Source organism: Agelaius phoeniceus, chromosome 8 (genome assembly GCF_051311805.1).
Source record: "Agelaius phoeniceus isolate bAgePho1 chromosome 8, bAgePho1.hap1, whole genome shotgun sequence".
Classification (NCBI taxonomy): Eukaryota; Metazoa; Chordata; class Aves; order Passeriformes; family Icteridae; genus Agelaius; species Agelaius phoeniceus.
Window position 1 is genome coordinate 21,556,732 of NC_135272.1, and position 12,500 is coordinate 21,569,231.

General features: G+C 47.2%; 1 protein-coding gene across 1 annotated transcript; it reads left to right on the top strand.

The window, feature by feature from the left end:
- The first annotated feature begins 976 nt into the window (after positions 1-976).
- Positions 977-11,999, top strand: GFI1 (growth factor independent 1 transcriptional repressor). The gene is made up of 6 exons (XM_054637959.2): positions 977-1,221; positions 1,452-1,650; positions 6,312-6,727; positions 6,816-6,953; positions 8,545-8,710; positions 10,735-11,999. Exons 1-6 carry the CDS (start codon positions 1,093-1,095, stop codon positions 10,911-10,913), a joined length of 1,227 nt encoding a protein of 408 aa, XP_054493934.2. The 5' UTR covers positions 977-1,092; the 3' UTR covers positions 10,914-11,999.
- Positions 12,000-12,500: the final 501 nt, after the last annotated feature.

The following is a 12,500-nucleotide window of genomic DNA, read 5'->3' on the forward strand; positions in this document are numbered from 1 at the left end:
CCCTGCCGGGCGCGGACGGGCCGGAGCTTTGTGGCGCAGCCAGTGCCGCCACCTGCGGGGCAGTTCCTGGGCCCCAGCTGGTGGGCTGGGGCTCTTCCCTCTCTTCCCCGTTTGCAACCCTCCGAAGTCCCCTATCCCCCCAAACGAACGTGGATTAAAGTCAAGTGTAACGGCAGAGGCGGCCCGGTGCTGGATGGGTTCGAATGAACCTCTCCGGCCTTCTCCCGAAGAGTCGGCTCGGGGTAGTTTTGTTTAACCCGGTCCCCCCGACTCCCGCAGGAGATTTCCCACCTTGTCTCCTTTCCCCGCCCCGGCTTTCGGTGCTCGCAGCTGCAAGGTGGCGCGGCGCCGACAGCTGCGGGCTGGAGGAGAGATTCCGTTTTGTTCGTTTTCGTGTTATCGTGGTTCGCGCGGGATGGGTGAATCAGTCCCTCCGACAGCAACAGCCTCTCAGGCGCCAGGTTTGGGCTGTCGGGTTTGTAACGACTCCCCCTCCCATCCCGGTAACAACCCCGCGCCGGCCAGCCCGTCCAGGGTGGTGGGACGTGGTAAGCTGTTTCGGATGGCACCGCTTCTGCCGCGGCTGCCGGCGCAGGGGCAAACACGGAGGCGCGGTGTGCCCACTTGGAGGGACGGGATAACACCCGACCGCACCCCCTAGCTCACTCAGCCCCCGCTCGTCCGAAGAACGGTGCCAGCTGCTGTTATTGCCTGCTCCCCGCAATCCGGCAGCGGCTGTCGGAGCGTGTCCGGGGCGGCCCCAAGGCCACGGTGGAAGGAAGGGGGGGTAAAAGGCGTTGGCTGGGGGCGGTTGGAGGCTGAGTTATCTGCACTCCTGGAAGAGGGGGCGAGGCGAGCGGGGCCGGGGGCGGTGGCCGGAGCCACCTGCGCGCTGCCACCTGGCACGCTGCCCCTGGCGAGCGGCCCCTCCTGGCCGGCGCCCCCGGCCCTCACCGGCGGGCGCGGCGCCTTTCCGCAGGTCGCCTCCCCGCCGCCGCCCCGCAGGAGATTCGGGGGTGACGCTCGCCGCCGCTGCCGTGCCCGGCTCTTAGAGAGAGAGTGCGGCCGCGCCGGCCGTGACAGCACCCCACCATGCCGAGGTCCTTCCTAGTGAAGAGCAAGAAAGCGCACAGCTACCACCAGCCTCGCTCCGCTGACGAGGACTACAGCCTGCGGCTGGAGACGGTGCTAGCCCAGATCTGTGCAGGTAGGAGTCCCTCTGTCGCATCCTCACTCGGAGACTGCCCACCTGCCCGACATCACCTCGGTGCTCTCGGCACCGGGCGGTCGCTCTGCAGCCCCTGCGGGACGCCTGAGGGGCTGACGCGGGCGTGGAGAGAGTCGGGCATCAAACCTTGGCGCGAGCGGGCCGCGCGGGAGGTGGCTGGCTCCCACCACGGACCCACACTGAGGAGTTCCCTCTTCTCCTTTGCCCTGCAGACCCCTGCAAGATCCCCGAGGACACGGAGCTGTGCCGCACCGCCCTGCCCGATCCGGAGCCTTCCCGCGGGCGCTTTTCCCCGGAATCCCACCTTACCGAGGCTGCCGATGGCACCTCCGAGTCAGCGCCCAGCTGCGAGGGCAGTGTCTGTGACAGAGTGTCCGAGTTCGAGGATTTCTGGAGACCTCCCTCGCCCTCCGTCTCGCCAGGTAGGACTGGGGCGAGCAGCGCTCAGCGAGGGTCCGGCTGCATGTCCGTGCTCGTGCCGTGGGGCACTGGACCATGCATCTCATGGCTATGCGCCACCACCACAAACGAGTATAAGGGACAGATTTGCCTGTCCCTTTTAAAAATTATTATTACTTTTCCCCCAGATTTGCCAGAATCTGTTCCTTCCCCTCGTTTTCGGGTTCCCTCTTTTGGGTTGCTTTTCCAGCCCGTATTGTGCTGCTGAGAGAGCAGCAGGTGACAGGCTACAGCAGGAAAGTTGTCGTGACATGGGGTGTTATTTTTTGATTTGTGATTAATTGTTAGAGGCAAGCCAGGTTATATTTAAAAGGTCCTAGCATTCTCCTACAGGGTCGTGCCTCCACAGAATTTTTCAGTCTTTTTAGACAGTATCGGCAATTTATATACCTGCAGTAAACCGAGCTGATTTTGTGTTTTGTACAGCCTGCTAGACATTTTCCTAATGCCCTTTCTTTTGCTATTTGGTTGGGGGTTTTCTTTTTGTTTTCTGTTTTTGTTTCTTTGTATTTTTGTTTGGTTTGGGTTTTTTAAATGCCTGTTTATTTTTATTTTCTAAAAACACATTTGTAAAAAACAGAGGGAAAAAAACCCAATGATGGTCAGATTTAAACACCCCAAATCCAGGAAACTCACACTTATGGCTGCAGTGCCTGTCTCTAGCTCCCTTGTCCTGCCTTTGATGTGGCTGGAGCAGTGGAAGACGCTGTCCCCAGCCTGGCACAAATACTTATCTCATTTAAAAATACAATGGTGTCATTTTAGAACAAAAATATGTATATATATATATAACCACTTTTTATTGCCTCGATTAAAAAGAGACAGCTGGAAAAAGGACAATTTTTGTCTTGATGAAGGAAAAATTGTGTCACCTTTACCGACTGACAGCAGACGCCAGCAAAAAAATACTTAGCCCGGGTTCGCCACGGCCACTCTTTGCCACTTCGTCTTTGCAGTGTTCATGCATATGAATGGCTAATTGTAATGATTTGAATTTGCACTTTTAAAGCCGCATCTTCTTTCAAGAGTCCTAAGCTCCGTTAAGGGGACAAAATGCTGTCCAACATCAGCCACAGGACACTTTCAGTCTGTGCAAATGACACACCAGACCAAATGCAGCATTGCTGCATTACTCTTCTGGTAATATTTCTGCACAGACTGTAGCAATGTGTGTAATTTTTGTTCTAATGAATTTTTCCTGCTCCTCCTTTCCCAAATAACTACGATTTCTGCACAGACCATTTTCACGGGGTGTCAAAAAGATAGATGTAAAATAGAGCAGGTATTTTATCAGGTCTGCTCTGCCTTTTCCTCCTTCCCTCTCATTTCTTCCCTCACATTCATCAGCTTTTGGCCAACCATCAGGCTGTCCAGGGAAGATAACTTTACAAAATGAGGACGATGTCCCCAGATCAAGATTCTTCAGGGTGGGGTGGGCAATCCTGGGGCTGCCTGATCCCATTCAAAGGAGGTTTGGGAATGTATAGGACTCCAAGCACGTAAGAGCTTTATTAAATGAATCTCAGTGCCTTGAGAGACGTGCTGTTATATTAATGATGAAGGCGGTGGCAACAGGATTAGATAGTTGGGCTTCCTCCCACAGCTCACCTTCTCTAGCCCCTCTGCCTTCCAGCTGCTTTCTTAGACTCAGTGTGAAGCTGGAATTTGTGTCTAGGTCACTTCTGCAACGTGCAGTGGAGAGAGACTGCATTCCTACAATTGTGTTTGGATGGGGCACAATTTTTGTGCTTTGCCAGGCAGAGCAGGTGAGAAATGATGGTTCTCAATCATGCTTGAAGGTGTGCGTGGTGAGTAGTACTACCACTCCTGTATCTCTGGAAGTGAACATAGGTGCAGGTTGCAATTCAATATGCAGTGAAAGCTGTATTTATTTCACTTTGGTTTGGAGTGCTGTGCTGCTGATGTAGGCAGTCATACAACATACAGATATAATAGCTGTTAACTCCACCAGTGCAAATCACTTTATTTAATCTCACTTTCTACATGTGTCTAATCACACACATGTGCATATGCAGAAGGTGCATGGCAGCTCAGTGCAGCAGTAGTAGTAGCTCCTGATGAGCCTGTTGATGCTGCAGAAGGAGAAAGACTTTTCATGTGTATAATGGAGTTGTGCAGAAAATGTGGTGTTTTGTGTAAGAGGATGCTCCAATCTTTTTTTGCTGTGCGTATCAATCTGTTCCCAACCGTTTAAGGTTGAGTTTGTCTTGCCTTCAAAAACAAGCACTGATTTTGTTTTGTTTTTGGTTTTTTTTTTTCCCAGAAGTAGTCTCTATAACGGCTGCACAGAATTTCTAGGAAAATGAGGGAGAATATTTCTCTATGTCTCTGCTCCCCCCTAGATGCTGTGGAGAAGAGGCACATGCAGAAATGCCCTGCAGTGTAGGAGAGCAGAGTTTGGAGGTTGCTTTGCCACTGAGCTCAGATAGTTTGAGTATACTGTGAGGAAATAACTCTGCATTTGTGCTTGAGAGGGCTCCAAAGCATGTGAGGTGGTGGAAGGAACATTGCATGCAAACTGATCTGTGGTGCAATGTTCATTGTATACTGTATTGCCAATTCCAAGGGCTCAAAAATCAGGTCAGCCTTCCCTCTCACTCAATGAGCTGGCTCAGAAATCAAGATTGTAAGTAATACCTTATGGATATTCAGTTCTAGTGTTGAAATATTGAGGGTTTATGTTTTCATGCTTTTCTTACAGTTTGAGCTACAAGTTGACTTTAAAAGGAAAAAATAAATTTATAACAAGAACAAACAAAAGCAGAGCTGAAGGCCTGACGAAATCATGCCATTTCAAGAGCTGGGACTTTAAGATAGGTTTGAATTTTGTGATAAAATCATGTGAGATGGCAACACTGAAACTGGTTGCAAAGACATAAGATAGATGATGTGATGCTGACCACAACTTTGCAGTCAGTGCAGAACAGGAAAAATCATGCTGAACACCATGTCAACTAATTTGATTTCATCACTCTCTTCAAATGTCCCAGCTGGTATTTGTGCAGATATTTCCAACCAAAAGATTGCTAATTTCAATGGAAGAATTTGAGACTGTTAACATCTGAAATTATGTAAAAGATAGGAAAAAGTCAAGTCATTCAAAGCTCAATTTTAACCTCATTTCCTACTGCCTGTAGGAATTTCTGTAACCCCTCGCTGGCCATTTGCCTATCCAAGTGGATAGCCTAACACATCGTGCCTTCTTTGCCTAGTCCACCCCCATTTATCTTGGTTTGCCAAAGGCTGAAAAAGCCGTGGGACCTGACATGAATAAGTAAGAGATTCATTGTGGGTGGACAAGTTTCTGGTTAAAGGAGGTTACTCTGGAAGCCCAAGTTATAAGGGAAGCCAGTTATCTCCATGAAGACATCAGCATTTCAGTAGTTAATTGATTCATCTCTTCCTTGCCTCACTAAAACTTGTCCAGTGGAGACATTTGACTCTCCCAGTGCTGCTGCCTGTTATGATAAGGAGTGAAAGCAGTGCACCTCAGGCATTAATTAGCATCTCTGGCAGACACTGTTGGGGTCTGGTGCCTCATGTTCCATCCCAGTTGTGCTTTCCTCCATGTGAGGCTCCTTGAGCAGTTGTGCCTTTAGAGACTTCTCTCAAAAGCTGTGCTCCTGCCGTTGTATCAGACTCGGCTCCCCAAGTGTGACTCATGTGCCCACTGCATTGGTCAGATGCCACTGCTGAAGGCAAACCTCTTAGAGCCTGCTGAAGCCGTTTAAGTTTGCCCTGGTGGAAATTTGCTTTGATTACGACTGCTAGGAAAATGGGTTTGTGTCTTCAGGTTTTGATGTGGCCCATCCCAATGATTTTACAAAGCACTGTGTTTTGGACTCGATTTCTTTATATGGGGAACCTCAGAGCAATCTGAAACAACTATGATTTTCTTTCAGATGAGAAGTATTTTTTTTTTCTGAAAAAGTGAAGCATAACATGCAAGCACCTCAGAAGTTGTTCATTATTTAAGTTATTCTGCAGTATAGTTATGGTCAGTTGTGGCATTAAGTTGAGAGACTAGATTTGGGCATTAAATTGTGCAACAAGTTTTTTCATTTTGTTGACCAGGTAAATTTCAGCACATTTGCTCTTCCTGGCACCTCTGTAATGTTATATTCGCACAGACACACACACACATATATATATACACACACACCTGTGTGTGTGTGTGTGTGTGTGTGATCTCCATCAGAGCTTAAACATGTGGACTGTCAGCTTTGATGTCCATCTTAGAATACAGTAGATACATGTTTCAAAGAAGCTGCAGATAAAACTGTAGGAAGTTGCCGACCGAGTTGTTCAGAGTCTCACTAGTCAGATCAGTGTGTACACACGAGATATCCAGAGATGGAGGCAGACAAAATTGATGTTGGCTTTTAATAATTTGGCTGGAGTAATAATTGGGTAAGGAATTAGTACTGGACACTCAGATTGTAATATGCAATATAAAATGTCCTCCCATTGAGATGAAAGGGCAGCCTCAAAGTGCAGTACAGGGGTCAGGCTCTGGACATAAGCCTGGGTGCTGAGACTGTTCTGCCTCATTATAGTGTGGATTGTGAAGCGCACCAATTCCCATGCCCTTGTGTTTCCACAGCCTCGGAGAGATCTGTGTGTCCATCCCTAGATGAAGCACCCCCTTTCTCGGTCCCCTTCAAACCCTACATGTGGAACAGCCTGGGTGGCTCCGAGCTCAGGCACCTTGTGCAAAGCTACAGGCCCTGCCCGACGCTGGAGCGGACCTCAGCCCTGGGGCTCTTCTGCGACCGAGGCTCGGAGCCCGCCCTCTACGGCGCCGAGTGCAGCTCTTCCCTGGGACTGTATGGTGACTTCAGCTCCCCGGGCCCGGGGCTGTTTGAGCGGCCACCAGCAGCAGCTCCTGGACTCTACGCCGAAACGCAGCCTGGACTGCAGCAGGAGAAGGGGCCAGGTGGCATCAAAGTGGAGTCTGACCTTCTGTGCCGCCCACTGCTCATCAGCGCTGGCTCTTACAAGTGTGTCAAGTGCAGCAAGGTAGGGATCCCTTTCTCCCACACTGGACATGACTCCCCCCAGCCCTTTCTCCCTGGCGACCTTGACGCTGTGTACTCTGTTTCCTCAGGTCTTCTCCACACCGCATGGCCTTGAGGTACACGTGCGCCGCTCACACAGTGGCACGAGGCCCTTTGCCTGTGACATGTGTGGCAAGACCTTCGGCCATGCAGTCAGCCTGGAGCAGCACAAGGCCGTGCACTCGCAGGTGAGAGCAGGCAGGCTGCCAGGATTCACGGCTGGGGGCCAGGGCCAGCTGCTCTATTCTGCTGGCTGGGGAAGCCATGAAGGCAAATACAGGGCAAGGAGGCAGGGACCTATACTGAGGAGGAAAAGAGAACGTGAGAGAGCTGCAGTGGGCAGTTGAAGGTGAAGAATATGGTGACAATCAGAGGAAAGGGTGGCTGGTTAGTGTGCAGAGGAGCTATCAGATAATTAAAGAACACAGGCTTTGTTTCTATTCTTCAGACCTTGCATGCATAGTCCGTATTAAGCAATGTGCACTTGTGGCACTCAAGAAGTAACAGAAAATAATAAATGTTCACTCTCAGAGATGGAAGTTGTAATGCAGACGTTGGCTATTTTTTTAACAGCTAAAGCAACTCAGTGTGATTTCTTCTGATGCAGCACTCCTCATTCTTTCTCCTCCCTCCCACAAAGAAGTGAGTCTTCCCTTGTTTGTAGTAATTTTTGTCAGTGCAGGGAACATCTAAACGACCATTCAGGTATAGGGCACTGACTTCACCCGTCTCAACACACTGAGTCACACACCAAAAGAATATAGTGGTTAATTTTGGTAGGAGGACTTGTAACATTTTCCACCTGCTGATACCATGCCATATTTCTCCTTCCCCACCCACCTGACCCAGCAAATCTTCCTTCTTCAGATTGACTTTTGGAGGATAGAGTTATAGTAATGTTTTTTTACTCTTTATAATTTTGTGAGTGTGCAACCAGCAGAGCACACAATGAAGGGAGATATCTCATTATCCATGAAACAATGGTGAAAAGAGCAGCACTGCATAATGTGTCCATGAAGGGGACAGCATTTTAGGGAGAATGCATAAAAGCCAAACAAAGAAGGTGATTCTGTGAAAGCATTGAAGAAAGCAAAGAAGGAAGAGGAAGGTGCAATGGAAGTTGAGGGATGTAAAGAAGAGATGAAATGTGGTATAAGAAACTGATGGAGAGGAGTGTGTGAGGGAGAGGTGAAAGACAGTAAGATCTTAATATATTTGTTTTTATTTATATGTTAAAGTAGTAAGCTGAAAAGCTGTTTGTCCCAGGTGCTCTACATACCTTCCACTTGAATTTTAATGTAACTAAAAAAAGCAGTTAGTTGTTACCATGCCAGAACTCAGTCTACCAGAGGGATTTCCCAAGAGACCCAAGCAGCCCTTGGCACCCACTTTCCTGTGTACAGTGGAGAGGTGGCCTCTGAACAGTGCTGCAGCTGTTGGGCTTCCCAGTAGAGTGATTGTGTCTCAGGCCTCTGATAACGCGTGTTGGCAGACTCTGCCTAGTCCATTGGGGTTGCTCCCACCTGGCCATTCCTGCCAGCAGGAAGAGCTGTTCAATTACATTTTAGTAGTGCACAGCACTAGGAGAAGATGTATTATCGTTTTTATCATGTGGTGCTGCTATCAAGCCAGTGTTATCTGTGTAGGCCAGTCCAGCTCTCTGGAGAAGTGTAAGTTCTTGCTAATGCAGAAGGGGCAACACTCATGTGCTGCTGGGCAGTTTGTTGCTGATGAGATCATTGGTGTGATGTGTGTGTGTCTGGGCTCATCTCTCTGCAGGAACGCAGCTTTGATTGTAAGATTTGTGGCAAGAGTTTTAAGAGATCTTCTACTCTCTCCACCCACCTGCTCATCCACTCAGACACCCGACCCTATCCGTGCCAGTACTGTGGGAAGCGGTTCCACCAGAAATCTGATATGAAGAAACACACCTTCATTCACACAGGTCAGCCCTGCAACTGCTAGTGTCAGCCCCAGCACGAGGGCAGGTCTCAGAGGTTTCTCTGCAGCAGCCCATTCCTCCTCAGCTGGGACAGCACGCACACCTCCCTATGCCTCTCACTGTCCTGCTGCTGTTCATGCTATCTGAGCTGTACTTGGGCAAAGCAGGGTGATCTGGAGGAAGTTTAACGGACAGCAGCTGCAAAATAACCTACAAAAATCCTCGCAATCCAATCAGTTCCCTTAATAGGATCCACCAATGTTTATTCACAGGGCTTTTGTGTAAGATGATTTGTAGAGTATTATATTCGTGTGGCCTTGATTTACAGCTGAGGTCCCGGGAAAATGACAGGTGAATTTGATTACAGCATTGCTTTTTGCAGGATCTACCAATTTACAATAGGAACAACAGGAGTCTCCTCCTCTAGATCAAACACTAAACTAGAGGGCCTAGGTCTTAGTCTAAATATTTGTTCAGAGATTGTCTGCACTTCCACCTGGACTTTCTGAGAAATGGCTACAGCTTGATACCGAATAGAAGGAGAGGTGCAGAGTTCTCAAGTTTCGCTGTTACTAATAAACATGGAAACTAATATAAAGTGCAGGTGAATCACCAAAGGAAATTGTTTCAAAAGTATCATTCAGTGAGAAGTCAGGTTTATCAGAAATCATTAAAAGAACATCTTGCTTTTCAGACCTGCACGGTTCACTTGAAGTAGAGGGAAATGAATGTGTAAGATATGGAAGAACCTGTAGACATGAAATATCAGTTGTATTGGTCAAATGTACGGTACAGATGATCAAAATCCTTTTTCCTGATAGTGGCCACTAGCAGATATAAAGGGTGAAGCCTAAAAAGGGCAAATATGTAGAGAAATGGCACTATATGTAGCACTGCTTGGCTGTGACTTTTCTAGGTGACAAATTGTGAATAATAAATGTTACTTATAAAGATTTTTCACTGAATGTTGCTGGATGAAAATGAACTATTTATGAAATAATACAAGAAGTATCTCCTTAGTAACTTTTTCAAATTATGCTTGATTAAGCAGAATTTCAGACAAATTCTAAGTCAGATTATTTTCTTGTAAGATCAGAAACCGTGCCCGGGCCTTTAAATTGCTAATATAAAAGCAGGTCTTTAACTGAATGAGGGATTCCTTTCATATGCACCATATACTTGTGAAATGAGCCTTAAGCACACTTTGCATTATTTTTTTTGATTCTAAGAATCTGATCTTCAAACACCCAAAGAGTTTGTTGTTCCCAGCTGAAGCCAGTGGGCTTTGCAGGTGCAAAGCCACTCTGAAAATCCGGCTTGTTATTGTGGTTGGGTTCCCTTTTATTTGTTATTTGATAATAAACAGTAGGAAAATATAATTGGATCCTGCTCCCATGGAGTTTTGTCACTGACTCCTCTGTAGAAGTTCCAGAGGCTGTATTTATTCCCGTTTACATTATCTGCCTGCAGGAGAACTTCAGGGCTCTGACTGCTAGCATTGCAGTGTGGGGAACAGAGAGAACCTTGGATGAACCCTGCCCTTCAGGGTTCACTTAATGGCCCTCATACCTCCCTTGGGGACAGACCCCAGATCACTGGGTTTGTTTTAACAACTTCTATCTACCTATTTCACCTGCCTTCATGCTGATGGTATAGTAATCAATGTCAGGCATTCATCACTTTTCTAGGAGTTCCTCATATCCCTAGGACACAAAGCCAGTTTAAACTTCACAGAGCCCATGCAGACAAATACACTCACAAGTTGTGGTGTCCTGAGAGCACTCTGTGCTTCAGGCTACTCTCAGGACTGTGCTGAGCTGATGGAGGTGCACCCAAGTCCAGGCCTGCTCAGCTAATGCTCTGTCTTGGGCTCCCAACTCCACGTCTTTTTGTAAAAATGACTTAGGTAATCACACAAAAATCTCTTTGATAAGCTTTAAGTACCAGTGTATATTTGCTGTGGTCTCACATGGTCAACATCTTGCCTCTTTCATAGCCTCTCTCTCTCTCCCACCTTCTGCTTGCAGGTGAGAAGCCTCATAAGTGCCAGGTGTGTGGAAAAGCCTTTAGTCAAAGCTCCAACCTCATCACCCACAGTCGGAAGCACACAGGCTTCAAGCCCTTTGGCTGCGATCTGTGTGGCAAAGGCTTCCAACGAAAGGTGGATTTACGGAGACACCGGGAGACACAGCACGGCCTGAAATGAGTCCCAACTCCAGTACGGAAAGCGCTACAACACTATGAGAACAGACTCCCTTGGCTTCCCTGCTGGACCCTGTCTTGAACATGGACCCTGGCATTACCTTTCTGAACAGGAGCTCAAAGAGGAAAGAAGAGGACAGAGCCATGTGTTGACAGCTCAGCCTGAATGACTGTGAAGGGGGAAAGTAAAGGCTGGGGTTTCTCTCTTTCTCTTTCCCTTGTTGTTTCTGAAATAACACTGAAATACAAGCCTTTTAGATATAAAGACTAATACTCCAAAGATGGATAAGCTATCAAATATCTGCAAGCTGGAAAATATTTCTCCCATGGCCATGATGAACCCCTTCAAGTTTTCAGTAGCTTGAATCAGCTGGCAGGAAAACATGGGTATAACAGTGTTTACATGGGGTAATGACAGAGAGGCATCAGCACCTGCCCCGGTTGAGTTCAGTGCTGAATGGGTTCACTCTTGGATGACTTCCTGTCAGGAAAACCTGGAGGATCAGGACTGTGCAGGACTGACATCTTGCTGGTTTTTAACCAAAGGTACCAGCTTGGGTCTGATCCTGCTCTCACTTATTCTGGTGCAAATCAGGAGCTGCATTAACAGTTACAGAGAGGTCCTTTTTATCCTCCCTGAGCCATCTCTCTCTGTGCAAGGCCCGACTGCCAGTGTGTTTGAAGCATGGAGGGTTACTTCTTCCTACATCCACTAGGGAGAAGGAAGCTTGTGAAAGACCAGTGGAAAAGCCAAAGCACAGGATTATGCCTTAGAACTAGAAACCAATCCAACAAGTGAACCTGCCTGAGGAGGGCAGGAGCACCAGGGAAGCACAGACTTTCTGTCCAGAACCATTACTGGCTTCTACACTCTGGGCTTGTTCTAATAACTGGAAAATAGCTACTCAATACCATCAGTTGTATATTTGTTTTTGGTTTTTTAATTTTTAAAGGGAAACTTTCTGAGGTGGGCAGGACTTACTATAAAAGTATAATTTACTTAATTTGCCTTAACATCTCTGCATGTACCTCAGTTAAAAAAAAAACCTGTTTTTACTTTGTTGACAAGTTTGTAAATGTCCTTATTTAGATTTTATGGAGTGTCTTACATTTCTTAATACATATTTATTAGAACAATGTTTTAAGTTAATAAAGTATTGAGGATGGTCCAGAGTGATTATTATTTCATATGTAACTGCACATTTGTGAATGTCAGTCATTACAACAATACACCACAGTGACTGTCAGGGAATCCAAGGAGGAAATGCAGGCACAAGGGCTGTAGTGATTAAAAAACACAACTGCCATATTTATTTGTTCAATTCCTGCTGATTTCAGATAAACATTCACACTTTTGAGGACAAAGGGTATACCATGGCTTGGACTATCACTATAAAAGGATTTAGGGGGGAAACTGCAGTTTTAAGGCTTTGTTTTGGAAATGTAGACAGCCAGAAGTCCCTGCTTAGCCCAGGAGCAACTTGAATGTCTCCCACAAGATTAAATATCTGTGCCTAGGAGTTTGCAGGGACACCTGAGCAGCAGGTGCATCATTTATACTTAAGCCTGTTGGGACTCACAATATGGCCTT

Excerpts from the sequence above, each read along its gene's own strand:
- GFI1 (XM_054637959.2), top strand. The coding sequence starts at position 1,093 with ATGCCGAGGTCCTTCCTAGTGAAGAGCAAGAAAGCGCACAGCTACCAC. Across the intron at positions 1,222-1,451 it reads GTGCAGGTAGGAGTCCCTCT|ATCCCCGAGGACACGGAGCT; the intron begins GTCGCATCCTCA and ends GACCCCTGCAAG. Across the intron at positions 6,728-6,815 it reads AGTGTGTCAAGTGCAGCAAG|GTCTTCTCCACACCGCATGG; the intron begins GTAGGGATCCCT and ends CTGTTTCCTCAG.